The sequence below is a fragment of the Lampetra planeri genome, chromosome 8 (genome assembly GCF_965212315.1).
Source record: "Lampetra planeri chromosome 8, kcLamPlan1.2.h2, whole genome shotgun sequence".
NCBI lineage: Eukaryota > Metazoa > Chordata > Hyperoartia > Petromyzontiformes > Petromyzontidae > Lampetra > Lampetra planeri.
In genome coordinates, this window is record NC_136114.1 from 13936401 (window position 1) to 13957643 (window position 21243).

The 21243-nt window shown below is 51.5% G+C and overlaps 2 protein-coding genes, 1 long non-coding RNA gene and 1 other non-coding gene across 4 annotated transcripts in view; all 4 read right to left on the reverse strand.

Annotated features, from left to right (window-relative positions):
- The window catches only part of LOC144720382 (proline-rich protein 5-like), an 18796-nt gene extending 9122 nt beyond the window's left edge, over window positions 1-9674 (reverse strand). Inside the window, exons 1-3 of the mRNA XM_078597125.1 lie at window positions 8124-9674; window positions 2975-3055; window positions 896-944 (exon numbers count right to left, since the gene is read on the reverse strand). Of these exons, the coding sequence (XP_078453251.1) occupies window positions 896-944; window positions 2975-3055; window positions 8124-8269 (276 nt within the window). The 5' untranslated portion in view covers window positions 8270-9674. The remainder of the gene's footprint in view (window positions 1-895; window positions 945-2974; window positions 3056-8123) is intronic.
- On the reverse strand, window positions 4716-7237 carry LOC144720384 (uncharacterized). The gene is made up of 2 exons (XR_013585749.1): window positions 7112-7237; window positions 4716-7080 (listed from the first exon to the last, which is right to left on the reverse strand). It is a non-coding gene; the product is annotated as an uncharacterized LOC144720384 (long non-coding RNA).
- A 2318-nt stretch (window positions 9675-11992) lies between the features above and the next one.
- The window catches only part of LOC144720379 (cytoskeleton-associated protein 5-like), a 29828-nt gene continuing 20577 nt past the window's right edge, over window positions 11993-21243 (reverse strand). Inside the window, exons 34-43 of the mRNA XM_078597119.1 lie at window positions 21044-21235; window positions 20423-20546; window positions 20084-20263; window positions 18532-18798; window positions 17347-17535; window positions 16515-16649; window positions 16069-16152; window positions 14662-14833; window positions 13830-14020; window positions 11993-13386 (exon numbers count right to left, since the gene is read on the reverse strand). Coding sequence (XP_078453245.1) covers window positions 13129-13386; window positions 13830-14020; window positions 14662-14833; window positions 16069-16152; window positions 16515-16649; window positions 17347-17535; window positions 18532-18798; window positions 20084-20263; window positions 20423-20546; window positions 21044-21235 — 1792 coding nt within the window. The 3' untranslated portion in view covers window positions 11993-13128. The remainder of the gene's footprint in view (window positions 13387-13829; window positions 14021-14661; window positions 14834-16068; window positions 16153-16514; window positions 16650-17346; window positions 17536-18531; window positions 18799-20083; window positions 20264-20422; window positions 20547-21043; window positions 21236-21243) is intronic.
- Window positions 19214-19337, reverse strand: LOC144720513 (small nucleolar RNA SNORD67). Its single transcript, XR_013585771.1, has one exon. It is a non-coding gene; the product is annotated as a small nucleolar RNA SNORD67 (small nucleolar RNA).

The following is a 21243-nucleotide window of genomic DNA, read 5'->3' on the forward strand; positions in this document are numbered from 1 at the left end:
ACCCAACCACCCCACACCCCTTACCCCTGGTGACTGAACGCATTCACTCATCTCTCTAAATACCGGTCATGCAAAATGATTAATGTTACTGGAATATACAAAAATATGAAATTAAGCAGCTATAATGTTTTGATTTTGGCGGGGAGGGACATTTAGATCTTAGGGTCAGGGTAAGTTTAATCCGGTTAGTTTACCTAACTCCATTTTTTTTTAATTAAATAAGATGAGTCAAATATTAATAAATGTCCGAAACAAAAGTCAGAGACGTCGTCGTTATTGTCCGGATCAGCCTGCGTTGGGGTCACAGCCACCGCGGACCACCTGGGCGAGCGTCGCAGACCACTGCTGGCGGTCTAAGGACCGCTGCTCTGACTTTCGGTAAAAATCGCGTCGATAGGTTCAAAGAAAATATCTACGTGGCTTTACCGAAAGACCCAAGAATATGAATTCCTGCAGTCACGAAAGCTTTAGGTCAAGATTTAAGAAGGAGGAAGAAGAAGGAAGAAGAGGACGAGGAAGGAAGGACATTCCCATGAATGACTATCGAAACATTCTGTATCGTTCCAACAGCCAGGGAGGTTTTCCTTCACAGCAAGTGTCACAACTCTCACGGAGCGAGGGTTCACCGAGACGCGAGAGTCGGCCGAGAGTGTCTCTTTGCAAGGCACTCGCCGCAACAAAACGTACACAGACACACGCACGCAGACACACACACGCACGCAGACACACACACGCACGCACGCATACACACGCAGACACACACACACAAACACACGCAGACACACACACGCACGCAGACACACACACACACACACGCAGACACACACACAAACGCACGCAGACACACAAACGCAGACACACACGCGCGCGCGGGTGTACGTGCATGCAGGTGCACCTTAAAATAGTCGAGAATGAGCGGGCCCACGTGAGACTTCAATAAATGCCTGCAGGGGGCAAGGGTTTGGAATTGGACGGGGGGAGGGGGGGTGAGAATGTGGGTGAGGGAGGGGATACGCAGGGTAATGGGTAAACCAAAAGTGAAGGCGGTGATGAGTTAATACGCAAGCTGGTCACACACAATGTAGGGTGCGATGATTCACCCACGGCCGCCCTCCCACGATTCCACCATTCGCAAATGGATTTTTTTTTTTACGTTATTCTCTAAAAAGAAAAAAACAATTCTTGCAAACTTTGTTTTGAGCCTCATTCCCCATATTTTAAACTTCGACTGCGGAATGCTCCGCGTCTCGTTCAGCACTCCCTGGTTTCGCTTCGTCTCATCCATCCCCGCCGACCTCACGATGCACTCGCCGCGTGACCTGCGGGCAATGCGTTCACACGTCTTGTGAGCGTTCTCTGACGACGCCTGGCTTGGTGCGATGCTGCTTCGTTGAATAATTGAAATGTTGTGTGGTGCCATATCTGTACCCATCACCATCACCACCACCACCCCCCTCACCCCCCCCCACCACTCCTCACCACCCCGCACCAGAAAAAGACAAAGATCCCCCGTATAGCCTGAACAGACTGTTGGGGCAAGTGCTGTTAGCGAGTAGCACCTATGAAGGCCGGCACGGCACACGAGGGGGTGGGTGGCCAGCACCACGCCAGACCGCCTTTGTCTCCCCAGTGGCGATGTTTACTACGCACCGCACCAGGTACTCATTTGAGGCCGAGTCGACCTAGGGGAGGCCCAGGACCAGTTCAAATAATTAATCGTCACCGGTGTTGGCCGTGAGCGGGAATCGAACCCGTGTTTGCCGGGTTCGTAGCGCAGCGTAGCGCTAACCGCTGCGCCACCGCTCCCCTCCACCATCCCCCACCGCCCCACTGGGGAGGAGGGTTCGCCCTTGAAAGAGAGCTGGCGAGCTCAACGGACTTTGCCCAGGGGATCCCAAAAATAACTTCCACGGTTTGATTAAAATTTGCATCTATCGGAACGAATCGACTCTCGCGCCTGCACGATGCCTGCGCGTGCGTGGCACGGCGGGCGGTGCTCAAGGTGCAAAGAGTTGGGCTACTTGATGAACGTTCGGGCAGGTATCCCTTGCAGCTTTGAATTCACTCTACGAGCGGCTATGCAGTCGGAAGTTGGACAACACTCTGTGTGCACTGTGTGTGCACTGTGTGTGAGTACTTGTATGCGCGAGTACTGTTTGTGTACTGTGTGCGAGTGCTGAGTACTGCGCGTGCGTACTGAACGTACTGTGTAGCGTGAGTACTGTGTATGTGTACTGTGTGTACTGTGTGTGTACTGTGTGTGTACTGTGTGTGTACTGTGTGCGCTACTCGGCAGGCAGCTGTTTCTCTTTGTGCGCCCTATTTTTTGGGAAAGCATCTACTACGCTGCCGCACCGAGCGAGGGAACCTGTAGGGGGCCGCAGCCAATCGGTAGCTCTTGACTCTCAACACTGTCAATCGTCTCCGACTCCAACCCGATCCGTATCATCGTCCTCATCATCATCGTCGTCACCATCATCCTCATCACAGTCCTCATCATCACCATCGTCGTCACCATCGTCGTCACCATCATCCTCATCATCGTCCTCAACGTCATCCGTATATTCCTCATCCCAAGGGGGGGTAGCTCTTTTTCAGAAGCAACCTGGCCACAACACGATAGCTCAACGAAGTGGCTTATCATCAAGTGGAAAAATTATAACAGCCAAATAATCTAAACGCGTGTTTCTAAATAATGGAGGGAAAAGCGGAGGACCCGGAGAAAAATCCACATGACCATGGGGAGAGAGAGACATCGCAAACTCCAAATATATAACAGGCATCAGGGTCGGGATCGAACCCACGACCTCCTGCGCACCAGGCGAGGGAATTAACATCTCGCCAACGCTTCGAGCGCCCGTCCGCCTGCCCCTCCATCCGAGTGAAGGCCCGTGCGTGTGGTGGCGAAGGATTGTCGTGAGGAGTTGTGGTGGTGAGCCACTTGAGCCGCGTGGCCACCGACCTCGCCACTCACCGGACTTTCTCCGTCAACACGAAAAGCTCATTGTCCTTCAGGCCCTTGCGGGAAAACACGGCCACGACCCGCTCCTGTACACTGTGACACACGCACACAGACAAAGACAAAGATCCCCCATGTAGCCTTAACAGACAGTTTGGGCAAGTGCTGTTAGCGAGCACCTATGAAGGCCGGCACGACACACGAGGGGGTGAAAGGTCAGCACAACGCCCGGCCGCCTTTGTCTCCCTAGTGGCGATGTTTGCACACCGCACCAGGCACTCATTTGAGGCTGAGTCGACCTAGGGGAGGCCCAAGACCAGTTCAGATCATCGTCACCGATGTTGGCTACGAGCAGGAATGAAACCCGGGTCACCGCGTTCGCAGCGCAGCGCGCTAACCGCTACACTCCCGCTCCTCCCACACGCACACTGTGACACGCACGCTGTGACACGCTCGCATACACACACACTGTGACACGCACGCATACACACACACTGTGACACGCACGCATACACACACACTGTGACACGCACGCATACACACACACGTGAACCCAGCGCACGTCAGTGTGGGGATTATGTCCACTGCAGAGTTTGATAGTGGCACTGAGTGTGTGTGCGTCTTTGTCTTGTTGTAGGGGGGAGGGAGCAAGTGTCGTGGTTAGCTAGCTCGCCGCGCTATGAACCCGGCAACCCGGGTTCGATTCCCACTCATGGCCAACGCCACTGATGATTATCTAACCGGTCCTGGGTCTCCCCTAGGTCGACTCAACCTAAAATGAATACCTCATGCGATGTGTAAACATCAACACCGTTGAGACAAAGGCGGTCGGGTGTGGTGCTGGTCCACCTACCCTCTCGTGTGCCGTGCAGGCTTTCATAGGTGCTACTTGCTAACAGCACTTGCCCCAAAAGTCCGTTAAGGCTATACGGGGGATCTTTGTATTGTGTGTGTGTGCTTGTCTGCCCATGTACATCAAGACCGTCTTCCTAAGCAGGACTCTTTTCACACGATTGACCCAGCACTGGCACACACACACTGGAACACAAAGATAAGGATCCCCCGTATAGCCTTAACAGACTGTAGGGGCAAGTGCTGTTAGCGAGCACCTATGAAGGCCGCACTGGCACACAACAACAACAACCGCCATTCGCCACGAAGTGGCGGTGACGTCACCACGACGCTTGTGCCAGGCTATGTGCACCTTGAGGCCACGTGAAGTGTCGAACGCCCGCTGGCAGGAGGTAACGGGGCTGACCCAGGTGCCACGGGTCGAATGACTGAGTCGACTGGCTGATGCACCACCTGTGCCCCCCACTGTGCCAACTTGCTGGCACAGTGGGGGGCACACACACACACACTGGCACACACACTGTACACTATGAATAGCATATGCACGAGATGTGCTCAACTTAGTTGTGAATCAAATCACAGCGATCAAAGAGGCATTGGTTTCGCGTTGATTTCTCGCTCGCTGGAGGTCCCCGTGAAGACGTGGGAAAACGTAATTGTGGCTTTATTCACCATCAGATTCGGTAACTGCGCTTATTATTGGCGTAAGTTGAGAATATCTTGCGGAATTTTACGGAGCGAATCGTTTTTCTTCACATAGCTGCCACGACTGGCGTCCTGAGCTGTGATATGGGCCTCATTTTTACATAATCGGCGTCTGGATTGTAATGGGTCCGTGATTGTGTGGAATCTGTCACACGTAGCTTATATTCACTTAAAGCCAATTCACGAAATAGGCAGTTACTTAAATGTAAATGGGCATTTTTATTCTGCTCACGAGTAACACACGTGTGTGTTCCAAAGGGTGTACACATTTTAATATCGATTTGCAACCACGTAAAAACCAATTTCATTGCACACTTATTCCAATTAAAACTATAAAAAAAGTGTTTTGGAAATACGCTTATACATACACTTCAGTTGTAATGAGTTCACGATTCAACTTTATAACAATATCCCAACAATTACAACATCATCATGGTGAACAAACAGGCTCTGGAACGGAACGTGCCCCCTTCACTACACACTGCTATCTCAAGCCTTCCCCCTCGCAGCGCATCGGAACGCTGTATGGGAATGTGGCCAAGGATTAGATTTGCATTGGGTGCCCACGTGCGGTGGGTACAGCGTGGGGACACAATGCATGGTGGGGACAGCGTGGTGGGACACAATGCATGGTGGGGACAGCGTGGTGGGGTACAACGTGGGGCACACGTGCGCCCACACGTTCAACCATCTCGCCCGCGCCGGTCATCCTCTGCGAGATTCTATCAGCTGCCTCACCTCCCTTCACCGGCTTCACATGATCGCCAGCAGGGTCGGCTACAGCATCTCCTGCCCCGTGCACTCCACGCTCACGGTAGAAGGCTAAGAGAGTGGAACGTGACCGAAGCGGTGGCTTTATCATGAGCATTTTCTCCAAGTGTTGGGCGCTCAGAGCTCACGTAGAACTGGTTCTATTGGAGCCCATCAGAGGTGCAGCATCATCAGTATTCATCGCTCACCGCCTCCATGTTCCATTCATCGATTAATCCACCTTGTAAGCATCAACTGACACTTGGGTTCGGAGCCCTAATCAACCTGAAGTGCTCCACGAAGCAGGCTCAACATGGGAAAACAAAATAAATCAGCTGTTGTCTTTAGCGGTGATAGAATCAAGTAAGCTAGCCTACTGTGGTTATGTCATGAGAAAAAAACGATGGAACTTGTTTGGAACATTTCGATTTGAAGCTTTCGTGACTGCAGGGATTCATCTTCTTGGTTCTTTCGGTAAAGTCACGTAGAATGGAAATAATAAAATAATAAAAATAAAACGTAAAGTCACGTAGAATGGAAATAATAAAATAATAAAAATAAAACATAATAAAATAATTCTCACGACGTTTCGGCCACAACGCAAGCTGCCGTCCTCAGGTGGAGAACAGGTCTGTCGAGGAGACAGAGTCTGAATGTTGTTTGGAACAGCAGATTATGCGAGGAACAGTGCCCGGTTCACGTGCGCGAGGAAGACGAAGGATGACAATGGATGGATGACAATGGATGGATGACATCAGCGCATGGACGAGGCTCGCGCCGGAACAAACAGCGAGGACGGCAGAATACAGAAGTCAGTGGCGAAGGATTGCCCATGGTGCGACCAACCCCTTGCGTTGGGGAAGACGAGACGAGCTCTTAATAAATCTTGTAGCCGCGTGACTCTACGCGGCGTGTTCCTACGCCGTTACGTATGCGCAGTTTTGGGGGAGTTTTGATGACGATGCGACACGATGGGCGTTCAGAACCACAGCCAGGAGCAAACATCTGCAGGGACTTCTCGCTCCCGCGTGCTCTGGGAGAAAGCGTCACTCAATTGCGACGACAATCGCTTATCGCAACAGCCCCGCGGGTGACGCCTGCCAGCGCTGCACCTGCACCTCATCGGGCTTCACATCTTCCACGTTGCTCTCAAATTCTCGCTGCGCTCTCGCCGAATTCGTTGCGCCGTCCTGAACTCCGACTCGGTCCCTGGCCAGTGCGGAGCCACGGAGTTGTCAGCGATCCCTTCCCACCACGCCTCTCGGACCCTCCTGAGCTCGGTGGTGCGAGACCTTCCACGTCCCGTCCGAGCAACATCTGCCCGCATCAAGGATGTGTCGACGGCGAGTAGGGCCGCCGTGTCCACCAGCATCAACTCGCTACGGCCTCCACAGCATTTCCCATCTCCGCACAAACCCTCGCCTCCAAAACTCCAGGCGATACAAAATGCCACTGTCACCCACGCCACGTAAAATGTGACCACGTCAATCCCCAGACTCAGAGACCTCTCCACTGGCTCCCAATCCAATTCAGGATAAATGCCATCGTCACCCCTCACTGTCTCCAATATCCTCCCTCCCCTGCCTATCTCTTCCCTCTCATCTCACTCTACTCCCCTCCACTCACTCTCCTACCTCTCCCTACTCTACACCATCCTCTCTACACACTCTCTTGCCTCTCCCTCCTCTACACACTCTCCTACCTCTCCCTACTCTACACCATCATCTACACACTCTACACACTCTCCCACCTCTCCCCACTCTACCCTCATCCCCAAGTCGCCAAAGCTTCGAATGCAGAGTCCCCCAGGCGACCTTCGACCCCAGAGCCCCCCCCCCAGGCAACCTTCGACCCCAGCGGGGGTGGGGGGGGGTTGCTCATTCTCTCGTGCTGCCCTCGCGACCTCTAACCCCCTTCCCCCCACCGAACCAGGGAGACGTCCACAGCCTCCCCCTGCCCTCTTCTCCTCTATGAGCGAAGTCCCCCCCCCCCTGCGATCTGCACACAGCCGTTACCTCTACCCCAGACATGCCCATTACAAAGCCGCGCGTGGTCCCCCCCCCCCCATCATCATCACAGTGCTGCAGTCACACCCCCCCGCCCCCCCCCCCCACCAATGGTTTACAACGCGTGTCGGCCCCTCACGCCGACGATGTCTTATCGGTGAAAGTGCCGCCCCACCGCTGTGCTCTGAAGGCGAGTGAAGGACGCTGCCCTACTTCGCTGTGCCCCATCACGGGAGGCGCGCGGCAGCCACATGCCGCCTCGGGCTCCTTGAAGGCGATTCGCTCACCGCCCCCCCCCACTGCCCGCACCACCGCACTGACTAAATTGCCTGGTGAAGTATGGCCAATTGATTAAACGTCAACCCCCGCCACCACCAAACCCACGTCCTCAGCTCCCCACAACGAACACGACGCGAGGTGGGGGAGGGGGAGGAGGCTCGCTCCGTACGAAACGACGCGCGGTTAAGTGCTGACCGCACGCGCCTGTCCCCCCCCCCTCTCTCACCTGCCCCCCCTCTCTCACCTGCCCCCCCCTCTCTCACCTGCCCCCCCTCTCTCACGTCCCCCCCTCTCTCACCTGCCCCCCCCCTCTCACCTGCCCCCCCTCTCTCTCACGTCCCCCCCTCTCTCACCTGCCCCCCCCCTCTCACCTGTCCCCCCCCCCTCTCACCTGCCCCCCCTCTCTCTCACGTCCCCCCCTCTCTCACCTGTCCCCCCCTCTACCACCTGCCCCCCCCCTCTCTCACCTGTCCCCCCCTCTCTCACCTGCCCCCCCTCTCTCACCTGTCCCCCCCCTTTCTCACCTGTCCCCCCTCTCCCACCTGGCCCCCCCCTCCCCCCCCCTCTCTCACCTGTCCCAGGTGATCTCCGATCCCGGCTGCGGATGCCCCGAGAGGGAGGCGCGCTCCTCCTGGAGGCACGGCGCCAGGTCGTAGCGGAACACCTCGCCCTGCAGGTTGGGCGAGCTGCGGTACTTAGGTCTCCGCATGGAGCCCATGACGACGATGGTGGTGGTGGTGATGTTGGTGGTGGTGATGTCGTGCAGGAGGTCTCCGACTGAACCCTATCTCTTTAAACCCCCTTCTCGAGGCGGAGTGGTGGGGTCAGAGTGAACCCCCAACTCTCACACACCTCGCTCTCTATCTCTCCGTGGATCTTAGCGGGAGTCCACTCTCCTCTTACAGACCTCCTCTCTCTTGTAGGTCCGAATGAACCCCCCTGCTGAACCCCCCCCCCCCACCTCCACAAAATATGTGCGGCGTGAGTCCTCCGAGTCAATCTCCACAGTCTCCCCAGCCGCACGGTCTCAACAGTCGCTCGCATCCAACGTCCCCCCCCCCCGGGGGGGTCGCTTTGACCGACTCCCTGCACGTCTCGCTAACGAATGCTCAGCACCACCACCACCACCCCCCGCTCCCCCGAGCGCGTGGCGTTGAAGTCCTCCTCGTGTCGGCCCCGCGGCAGGTGGCACCGAGTTGCGCGGCGAAGTCGAGAGCCTCCGACGAAGACAAACGCACTTTGACCTTTGTCTCGAGAAGAGTGGGGGGAGGTGTGATGAGTTTGTAAATCGCGCACGAACCACCAACAGCCAACCACCACCAGCAGCAGCAGCACGACTAGAACTGCAACAACTACGACCAAAAGCACCGACCACGCCTCCCCTTGGGCGTCCAGAAATCGATGCGTTCCGCCGCGTTGACGCTGGGAGGAGGTGGCGGCGGCGAGATCCGAACCCAACCGGTCTTATCCACGGCTACATCGGAATGACGAGCGCACCTTGGAGCACTCGCGGGGCCGGTTTGAGCCGCATTCAGAATCCAACAATCGACCACCACCACCACCACCATTACCGCCGTCCCCCGTTCAACTGCATCCCGCGGGCGTTTGTCTCTGGACTGCTGTCTGCTGTGCTCCACTGTCGCGTTTACCTTGCAGGTCGCACTCTGCCGAACCCCGTTCTCTGTCGCACGAGAAATAAACCGCGTTGACTCTCTTCTACTGGGAAATCTGCCGCTACAGGAATGCATGCAGTCTACATTCTGAGCTACCACTCCACTGTGCTCTCTTGTCGAACACCAACACTGTGCTACACATTGCTTTGGCTCTCTACTCCGGTCAACTCTGTTCTATGGGTAACGTTGCTCTCAACTCTCTGGTCTCTCCCTCCGGGCTACGCAAGCTCCCCCTGGAAGCGTACAGTTTTGCTTGCGTTGCTTGTACGAACGCGGCCTGGCTGCGGTGCAAAAAAAAAACCCCGCCTCTCTCTCTCCTCCTCCTCCTACTGCTACTTACTCGGTGTTAGCCCGGGTGCACTGGGGCGTGAAGGCGAAACCAGGGCACGCAACGCGTACAGCACGGGGAGCCAACCACGATGCAACAACAGCAGCAACAACAGCAGCAACAGCAGCAGCAACCCGGCCACAACTTCACGCCGAGATGTAGCTTCAGGAGCGGCTTTGCGTAATTTCTCACTCGATATTTTTTTATAATGGAACTCTGCGAGACTGACTTTTGGAGTGGGGATTATTGGCGTAAGGCACTACCACTAGAGTAAACAAGGCACAGCTATCCGCAATGATCCTATATTACTGTGCCCTATGAACAGGTTCATAGAAACACTCGGACACAAACGGTGAGATTGCGATGTGCCGAAATAATTCCCGGACTTTGATGGCTGAAATTAAGCACCGCGTAATGATGTTGGTTATTTGTGGTTGGTATTCAGAAGCAGGCGCCAAGAAGGCACTGCGATTATGCGTATTGTGAAAAACGCGTGTCGCAATGACCCCCCCCTCCCCTCTATCATTGCCCTTCCACATTCTTACACTCCACAATACACACACAGAGCCTTGTAAAAGCAACTATTGCGCGGGGTTTAAAGTAATACGGGGTTTGTTTGAAGAGCGAGAAGGGGGGGGGGCAACTGTTGAAAAGAACTATCGCGCAGGAATCGCTAGGAGGTTAATGTCGCAATAAACAAATGCAAACATTCGCACAATACAGTGTTGAGATTACGGGGATTTGTAACGCGACGTGAAGTGGGAGTGGAGGGGGGAAGAGGGGCTTTGCACGGTACAATTAATATGTAATTGCTAAGCAACGATGAATGAAGGAGAGCGAGCTGGCTCGCTGCCAAAGGGCTTTGCGTCTACTTTCACAAATTAACACTGAGCAAATGTTTTTTTGTTGAAACATCTGCCGTCACATCGACGACACGAGGTTTGTTCAAAGAAGGGCCGCTCCCGAAAGGCGGACTTCGGGGGTGCATCGGCAAACACGGCCTGAAAAGAAAAAAATAAAGTTTGCAACTTAGTGACCCCCTTCCTACTGGGCCAATCTGTGAAAAAAAGCTTCATTGCGCATCGGATTTCTCCAGGATAAAGTTGAAAATTCTGCCCGGCGAGGTTGCAAGAGGTCAATTAACTCCCATCACATTAACTCGTTCCACGCGTTCGCCCACACTGACGCGCTCAGCATTTAAAGATGTATGCGTCACGTGAAGCACGTGCACACACTGGTATCTGAATCGGCTCTATTAAAGCGGACAGCGTAAATGGCTGATGCCACGTGGGACTTGTTTAACAATCATCAGGCGCGTTCAGCGTGGAACGACTCGTTTGGAATGGGAATACCATTGATTAACGCGAATATGGCACGACCGCGTGGTGGGTGGCGAAGACTGGAGTTGGGGAAACTCAAAGGTGTTTTCGTATAACGTCCAATAATTGCCTCAAATCGTGAACATTGGTTTTAGCATTTTGGCCATGGCTGAACGCACACCTCGGACAAGAAATATTTTAAATGTTGATCAATATCAATGATAAAAAAATAAAATCTAAAATGCACAGGCATGACTTGCTCAAGTCTTAATACCGTTTATTATTTTATAGCCAACTATTTGAGGTACTCCGCAATGACCTGTTCCGCTAATTCCATTAGTGTTTTACATGTCACGGGATGTAACCAGAGTACAGAGAAAACCAACGCACATGAGTGGATTTCACTCAAAGGATCCACACGATTGCTATGGGTTGAGGCCTTAAAATAGGCTTTCAACTTTAAATAACATTAAGTATTCGGAGAGTAATTAATCAACTTTCAAGGCATCACCACAATGAATAGAGATGTACACGTTATCATGACCAAAAACGCTTGACAGAAACACCATGGCCATAAGCCGAGCCACATCCGATCTCCAAACGGAATGTCACCCCAGGCAGGAATTGTTCAAAGTCTTGCATTAATCAATGCCCATATTAAACCAAAACACCCCAACAAATAAACCCCAGTTTTGTTTTGCTTCTTCCAAGAGCCACAAGTTTCCCACTGCAGCAAGAGAGGTCTCGAATCTGCAGGTATCCCATTCAGAAGCAGCGGATGTGCCGACCTCGCAACCCTTTCCCCTTCCCCGAGCGACGCGACGTGATGTAAACAACCGCAGTCCTGCCCGCCACAACAGGAAAGTCGCGCTAAGAACCCCGGGGGGTGGGGGGGAAGCAACCGCGCCCTGCAAGCCAACGGGACGCACAAAATCAAGGCCAACTCAATATTCAAATCAATAATGTTGGCCGACTTTCTTGCGCTCCATTTACTCTCCAGAATAAAATATCGCAGCGCGGGTCTTGGAAAGTGTTTTGAACCGGGATGAGTTTTACAGCAGCGACATTTTTTCGACACCGGCTTTTAGAGTTTCGACAAGAGCAATGAACAAACGTAGTAGTGACGTGCCACTTGTTTTATTCGTACTCTCACCCTGACGGGGGTGTTCGAGCAATTACTTGTGCATCAGGGATAGATACATATTAAACACTGTTGCAAGCAGGCCAACTCAAGTTAAGTTGCGGCTTTAACACAAGCTCTCCATACCATTAAAACGCAACGACATGCATGAACAAAGTAAACGCATGTGAGTAATTCGGGCGAGGTACCCCCCCTATACACATTCTAATGAAGCTTAATGACACACAGAGGCTCAACATTTTCCAACAGTTCCCCAAATGGGAGTTTTTTAAACATTTTATTTACAAATAATCATACGCCGTACGCAAACAAAAAACACACATGCACCTATAAAACACAATTTAGAAATGGTTACATCTTACAAAATGGAGAGAGAAAAAAGAAAGGCCCAGAAATTCACAGCTGACGTGAAGAGAAGCAGCTAGCAAAAAGTGTAATCGATCTGGATTCCCTTCATATCACATTCACAAATAAGAGCATTACAAAGACAACTAAGAACGGCTTTATTAAATAGTACATGTACTCAAGCTTGTACGCCAGCTGGTGAAACCAAACTACTTTACACACAACTCTAATCGTGTTAGATATACAAATAATGTGCCACGATTAAACAGGAGCCCCGATGGGTCTCGTATGCTGCCAATGGGAGTGATGTGGAGGGGGGGGGTGTGGAGGAGAGGCCTTGATCACGGTTCCAAAAACGTAGCAAACCAACCCAACGGTGCAGTTGCAGAAGAACAAAATAAAAGTCGACAAGGACATACACAGCAACCGGAAAAGAATGGATTAGTGAGATGAGGCCCAGGGTCGGACCAATGTTACCAAACCACCATTGCTGTCCTACAATAAAATCTCACTTATTTCAGAGTAACGGAGTACCTACCGAAAACTTTAAACATTTTGGCCTGTCCTTTTTCCTATTCTTGTGGTTTTTGCATGACACTCTGAATTGACAAAACTAAAAAATGGAATTAAAATAAATACATTTGTTTGGAAGGAGCCGAGAGAGTGGTTCTGTGGATTTCTACTGCTCGAGGCCCAAGCAGGGCCGGGTGAGTAAAGAAGGGAAGTCTGCCGAGATGGTTAAGGATGGGGGGGGGGGGGGAGCCTGTTGCGCTACTTCTTGTTCGCTTTGATCTGCTCCAGCCTCTTCTTGAGGTCCTCCAGGTTCTGGCTGGCGACGGGCCTGGGCGGCGGGAGTACGGCGGCGTTGGGCTCCCGGTCCCACGCCTCGCGCAGGTGCGTCAACTTGGGGCCGAGGGGCTCGCACGAGGAGGAGGACGACGACGATGCCAGCGAGGCGCTGCCCAAGAGGCCGCCGACGGACGTCAACCCCGTCCCGCCCGGCTTGCCAACCAAGCTGGAGGTCACATCCTGAAGGAGCAGCGAGCGGGGGAGGGGGCACGTGGCAGGTTTGCGACGACGACGGCGGCAGCGATCGTTAAAGAGCGGGGCGGTTCGTGCCGGTATGGGTACCGATAACAAAGAAATTCAAGGCTTCGATTATACTGGCAAAAGATGATGTTTGTAAAATTCGCAAATAATGTGCAGTATATACACACACACTCGATTAAGTCGCGCTGTATATACTGTACATTAAGTAAACTAGAATACGTTGTGTAGTATATATATAGAAATGCACGAGTGTTTTGCCGAACGCAATGATTATTAAATGCAATAGAACACCATTACGGAGTGAAACAAATCATTGCATGCTTACTGGCACCTTATTCAAACCACCTTATTACGATGAATAAGCGGGCGAAACACACGTGGGTATTTTGCCAAAGAACCCCGATGTGTATGCGAGGCTGCACCTTGGAGTTATCAAGGCCGCCCCGCTGCCGCAGGATCTTAAGGCGCTCCAGGTAGACGGCGGAGCCGACGGCGTCGTCACTGCCGATGCTCGTCGTGCTTGAGGAGAGCGACGCCGTCGGCAGCGACTGGGTCACTCCGTTTCCCGTGGAGCCCACGAGCCCCGACGATGACGTCAGCCCGCCGCCCGGAGCTGCGACGAGGATAACAACCACCGCCGACGCGCCCCACGCCACGGCTCATCGTCACAGAGCCGCTTCCAAGAGTCAAAGCGTAATGAATCGTAGCCGCAAAACAGCTCGTAAATTAACCCTTTATAGTGTTCGATTCCGCTCTGATGATTTTCACGTACGTACACGTAAGTCATCGTACACGTACATCATCGGAACCGGAAAAAAAAAGTTAAGTAAAATAACTTGATCGTTTCCGAGGCTCCCACAAGGCCATGCGGGAGTGGCAGTTTGGGGCCAGCGATCTTAAGAGAGTGCGGTCGTGTCGCTCCAGTTCTCTGCAGCGAGTGCAATATCTTCAAAAACAACGGCGCTACGCCTCTCGAAACTAAATTAACGCTGAACCGGTTGCACGTTCCGAGAGTCAGCAGTGAACAGGACTCCCACCCGGCAAATTTCAGTCGTCTCGGAACGGGAAAAGGTGAAAAGCTATTTTGGGCGAACAGTTTAATCCACTCACTTGAGATTGAGGGGTGCATTAATGATGAACCTATTAGCCACAGATCATGACATCTGAAACACATTTCATTCACTTAAATTACATCACGAAGACAATTATTAAGGCAAGTGTATCGATCACATCCAGATGTCATTTGGTCTTTACCCAAAGAGGTCCCAGACGAGGGTGCCAGTTTGACCTTGCCATCCCGTTCCATTTCAATGATTCTCAGTCCCCTCTCCACGTAGTTCTGGAAGAACTGGGAGGACTTGCGCAGGAAGGGCTCCAGGTCCGTCTCGGGGTACCTCTTCTTAAACTCGTACAAGTTTTCCAGGCCCTACGCACGCACACACGCAGCCACGGTGGCCCACAGCTGTAATCCAGCGTTCTGCAGTCATTGCTTGGTGGATCGCAGACGGTTTGCGAAACTCCAAAACCCCGCTAGGCTGCGAGATCACCAATAGATGGCACTACAGCAAATCGGCTTTGAGAATTCGTCTGTGCCAGGTACGTGTTTTTCTCTGGGTACTCTGTTTACTCCCACACTCAAAATTCTCCTTTACTTAGTCAAGCATCACAAAGCGGGACTCTCATGATACAGACTTGAGACTCAGTGGGGACCCTTATGGATAAATACATAACATTTCTATACACACACACAGCACCATCTACATATGAAACAAAATAACTACTTAAGCCTGCAATACCGGGGCTATTTATGCAGATGGCATTGGTTTCTTTCCAAATGGAATTGTATTTAAAATATGCAATTCGGATCGCAGCACACGATGCTTACACTTGCGCCACAAATTGCAACGTGACCGACTGGTGGAAATGTGGTGCGTTGCCACAAATACCTCCGTCGTAGTTACAGTACACCCTTGTTAATTGTACACATATGGGGTGGCTCTGGCCTCGACAAACTATTCAATATTCTGAATTATGCCCAATGGTATTCTCCAGTGCCTTCTGCCCCAATACAAAAAAAAATCCCAAGTTGTTCTCCAAAAATGATTTTCTCCTGGGCCTTTCTTGATGTCGTAAAAAGTGCTTGATTTTATGTCAAACTCTTCACATACCATTTGCATTGACACACAATTACATCCCAAACTTTGGATTTGTCTCGCAGCCTCAGGGATTCATACTTCAGTCCCTTTCTATTGCTTCTTGATGGAGGTGTAGACGACATTTCTGAGAGGGTTGGCTTGCACAGGGCGCATAAACAATGTCAAGTCCAAAGCAACGGGTCTGCACACTCACCACGCGCGCCATCACTAAACCGAGTCATTGGTGCGCGGCATCGCTCCACCTGCATGCCAAAATTGGACCATTCGGTACGGCAATTCGGCTCATGGCGAATTACTAATACTGTATAGATGCCGAAAGTGCAGCCGTGCCAAATGATCCCCAATTACGAATTATCAACTACTGAAATAACGAGGTTTGACTGTATTGGAAAACACACAGGGTTCAATGCTAGCCAATGAAAACAAGCTCACAGGTCGTCGGTACGAACCATGCAAATTGTGCCGAGAAACCTTCCACCGGAAAAATATTGCACGAGACACCGACCTGTCTGGTGTTTTCTTTAGACCCAATCTTCTTGAAAATTTCTGCCATCAGGTCATTGAGCTTCGCTGTGGACACTTTGTCCTCCTGTGGATGAAAAAAATCGACATTATTTGTCCCAACAAAAAATGGCACTAATGTGTTGCTGCTTATGCCATGGCATTACACAGTGTGTGTGTCTTTGGGGGGGTGGCACAGTGGGGGGGTAGAGCTGGTGCATCTGCCAGTCATCTCAGTCAGCCATCCCATGGCACCTGGGTCTGTCCCGAGACCTCCGGTCAGCGAGCCTTCGACACTTCACGTGGTCTCAAAGTGCACCTGGCCTGGCACATGCGCCATGGTGACGTCACCATCACTTCGTTGCGAATGGCGGGTTTTGGTATTGGTGTGTTGGGGGTGTTGGGGGTGGGTGGCGGGGGGGTGGAAGCTTGCGTCGGTTGATTTCTCACTTTTTTGCCAACTCCTTTCTCCTTTTCCATATCTGCCTTGCTGATCTCCATGTCCGTGTGCTTGGTCACCCTCTTCAGGAAGTTCTCCAGCTCAGACTCATCCTTATTCTCGATCATCCCTATGTGGTCCAGGATCTGCGAAGAGGCACATTTTTAAAGAATGGTAGAAAATTGCCTTGCGCACGCAGGCGAGCGCTGTTAGCAAGCAACGATTAACGTCACCACAGCACACGGTGGGGTGTACGGGCTGGCACTACACTATACTGGTGATGTTAACGCTCACTTAAGGCCGAGTCAATCCAAGAGTAGGCGACCTGACATTAATTGATGGCCACGTCCTGGAAAATATCCCAGGATGTTTGTGCCACTGTATGCACAAGGGGTTGTTGAGATTTTCTTTTAGAAAACTCGAGAATCACATTTGCAAAATATATATATTATAGGTTTGCGACACATGTAAAATTGTTTAAAACACAGCCCTGGAGTGTGTGCATCATTGTGTCTGTTCAAATGTACCACACGGGGACTGATCAATCCTGCCACTGGTGCCTTGAGATGGCATTCCGCTAACCATTCACATTTGAACACGCCATGCTGTTTGAACGTTTGCGCATGCCCAAAATTGGTTCCACCATTCCCGAAATGAAACTAGATTCAATTGCCGATGCACCGAATTGGAATCGATAACAGATTCTGAAAACAACCATCGACAAATCGATCGTCGATCAACAAACCCTACCTACATTGTACACACACACTCAAGACGTAAAAATTTAACTTGCGCCGCAACACAGATCAGTGCGCCGCGACGCGATAGGTCTTTGTCACGCACCTTGGGTCCCTTGAGCTTGCCCAGTGTGTGCAGCAGCGTCTTGATGGTGCGCAGAGGCATGTCGTCCTTGCGCTGCTTCCACGACTCGCGCGGGAACACCCTGAGGAAGTTGTGCGAGTCCAGCAGGATGCGGTCCAAATTCAAGGTGTGGATGATGTTGGGCAGCAGCCGCGACAGACGCCACAGGCACTGCGTTGTCACAACGGGGAAAGGAAGAAGGCAATGTTCCGTGTGTAAGAGGAAGAAGCAACAAAAAAAGAACGAATGGCTCTTGACTCGTAAAACTAGAGGGCGGCCCTGTCGACAAAGACGTAGTGACGGGACATTCACAAGACACTTAGCTAACACCGCTCACTGGTTATCAACTCGCCTGGCCCTCACCACTTACCGGTTCAAACAATGTAGTGAAAAGCCTGTTGAGATTCATTGGCTGCTCTCATCGAAAAGGTCAAATGTTTTCCTAACATCTGCCTCATTTGTATAAACTACATATCATAAGTGCAATAGTGGCCCGCCTACAAATTATGTAAAAAAAAAAATCCTCATCAATTAAATTTCACAATCATGTCAAACAGGCTAGAAACCCAGAAACCAGGATAACAAGAAGAGACATTCTTTTTAATTCGGTAAAAAAACTCAATATTTCAAGAGCTGCGATGCATGTGAATACCGACACGGTGGTCCTTAATAAACACATTCCTGCGGAGGGAGCTGGTAGGAACGTTGGGTTGCTCGGTCAATGGCCAGGGTCAACGGCGGCGTGGTGTATTCCGCAAATATGGCCGACTGTGAGGGCGGGCACAAGCCGGCGTGAGTAGGTTAAACGTTGAGTTTTATAAGGGCACCACGGGGTGACCAGCCCCTCCCCACCCAGCCCCACCCCCCACCCTGCCCCTCCCCAACCTCCCTCTCATTTTTGGATGCACGACGGACGGACACAATAATCCCCTGTGGGCTGGTGGAACCAGGTGGTTCCTACCAGTAATAACGTCACCAAGCAGTCCTTAAAGAGCCGCATGCCTCTCAGGAGCCGCAGGTTTCTGACCCTTGGCCTAGGTACAACACAACTACAAGATAAAACTCGTTTTCTGTTGCATTTTCCTTCAAGGTAACATCTACCTCCACACAAAAACAAACAAACAAAAAAACTTGCAATGCAATTACATTGATGATCTAAGCGCTCACCTTCATCACAAGCTCACAGTACTTTGTGGAATTATTGGCCGGAGTCGCGAGGCAGTCCTGCAGGAGCCGAATCAGCGAGCTGAGGATGCTCGTCTGGTCGGACTTATCGAGCACCTTCAGCAGCAGCATGTTGATGGAGCGAATGACCTGGGGACCATCTTCGAGGTCCTCCAGCCTCGTGTCCAGCAGCAGCGTCAGCAAGCCATGCATCAAGTCCTTGAGCACGCCCACCGACGCCTCCTTTGAGAGGCCGTCCGTCTGGAAGAGCTACAACAAGGCCCCGACAAAAATCAGGTAACCACCGACGCCATGGTCGAGTGCAGGGTTTAACGAACACTTCACTATGAACAGAAGAAAATATATAGAGCAAACCAATATTTTGGAAATGATCCTCAACGCATGGGCGAGTTTATTTTGTGCTCATGCACAACTGCCAATGCAACCCACTGTTTTATATTCTATCAAAATAGATTCACGAGTAGCCGACTGTTTACAATTTTATGTACGCACAACAGAGCAATAAACACGAGTATTGTAGTACGCAAGAGCAGTACAAACTGTTCCATATAAAGTACAAACTGTTCCATATTAAGCATTATTTGTCAGTGTGCTGATTAACCAAGCGAGCAAAGTTCACGCTTATGAAAGTTGAAACACGTGGTCTCTTTGCCAGAAGTCTGTCAGCGAGTCAGATGGCCCCTGTGCACCTCTGGGCTTTCATCAAGGAGTGAATCCATTCGGCCCGTGACAGGAGCACGCCACATGCACGCTCCTGCCGCGTCATTGTGCAACTCATCACTCTCGCTCTACAGAACAGCTGTGCTCACTCAATCACTCGAGTGTAATTACATGCGTTCTCCCACCGAAAGTATCAAAACACATTGTTTATAAACACTAGTTTAAAAGAAAGCAATTTGCTTCAAGTACATCACAGTAGAATTACTATGCCGATAACACTCCACTCTCCGTCGACATGGATTCCTGGGAATTTTTTCATTAAAGTACTTCGTAATTGACAAAAAGGGGCACTGTTATTTTATGTTCGGAAATTAGACAAGAGCATGGTCTATTAAAAGGGAGGCAAGGGATAAGGGCGCAAGAGAAACATTTGGCAGTGTGGAAACCAGGCAAGCTCATTGCACAACAACAATTTCGTATAGCTTACCAGTCCACAGCTGCAAGTCTTTCACAAGTGTGCAGTCTATTAACAAATGAATGCCCAATCATGCGCAATTGCATACCCCAAACTGAAGCCAACGACCTTCAATCCCAATACAAAGTTCAATGGGGTTACATATTTTCCAGGGGTTTACGTAACCGAAACTAGCGTACGTCACATGCACACGTGATGTATTACGTACGACGTCACGTGCACACGTGATGTATTACGTACGACGTCACGTGCACACGTGAGTGGCCTGCCATAGTTTGGCAGGCCAAGCCGTCGCGAGGGGAGTACGGGCCTGTCGCTTACCAGTTGGACAACGCTGTTAAGTCAGCATCAATATCCTCTGCACGCGAGCTTCACGGCACGTGCAATCGTGCATCTTACTGTGGCGAGGTTGCTGATGATGCAGCTGTAGAGTTTGATGACGTCGTCCTTGTTGGTGCACTCGTCGGCCAGGTGCCTGTCATAGGTGAGTCTCAGCTGCATGAAGGTGGCGATGAGGAACTGGTCCACATGGCCCGACATGGCCTCCACCTTGTCCTCGCTCCGCAGGACCTCGTCGATCTGCGTGCGTGAATGCGCATGCAGCACCGCCGCCGCCCCCCCCCCCACATCCGTTAAAAGGGAATGGAGCGATCCTAAAAAAATTGTACTTTAAAAACAAAACCAGCACAACCAATATCCAATTTAGAGCATTAGGTTCTAGGGGTTGCCTTGGGTTACCTGGGCAAGGGCCTGTATGCTGGCATCGATCTCATTGCTCGCCACCTGCGAGATGACAAAGTTGATGGTGGACGCTGTACTGCCCCCGCCGATGTCGTCAAACTGTGGGGAGACTGATCGGATCCTGCACACGTGAGATGGAAGCAGATACATTTTGCCGATTCAGTTCAAACCTTCACGTGCAATTTTTATTGGTGTATTTATCGAAAACTATTTATTTTTTACTGTTTTATCTCTTTTACATGTAAAATGTTGAGGATTTTTGACTTACAAATAATTATTTATAAAAGCCACTTAGAAAAATAACCATTATCAGGTCACACATATGTGCGCACAAGGATAAAAGGAAAGAAACATGAGTCACGAGACTCAGCAACTTTCCTGGGTAAACAAGTAGAACAATAGTATTGCCACCGTGAAGACGACAAAGCCGAAAGCAAGCGTGGTCTCTGTTGGGTTCGTTCACGAGTTCACCGCTTCTCCTCTCAAGCGTTAACTACATAACTGCCACAAGAGCTCGGGGAATAGAAATGCTCAGGAGCGACCTAACCCGCAAGACCACCACACTCGCAATACAATTGAATTTGCGGGAGGGGGGGTGTAGATCGGTGGATCACACACGCGTGCTCGGGTATGTTCATGGGCCGCAAGACGTCGTCCAGTTCGTGCTGCACGAGGACGGGCAGCTCGCAGTGTGGAGCCGAGTCGTCCTCCTCGATGTCGTCCAGGTCGAGCTGGAACTCGCGGGAGGCGGCCGGGGGCGGTGCTGGCTGGGCGGCCGGCGTGGCCGACGGGCGGCCAGCTCGCGCTTGGCTGGACGC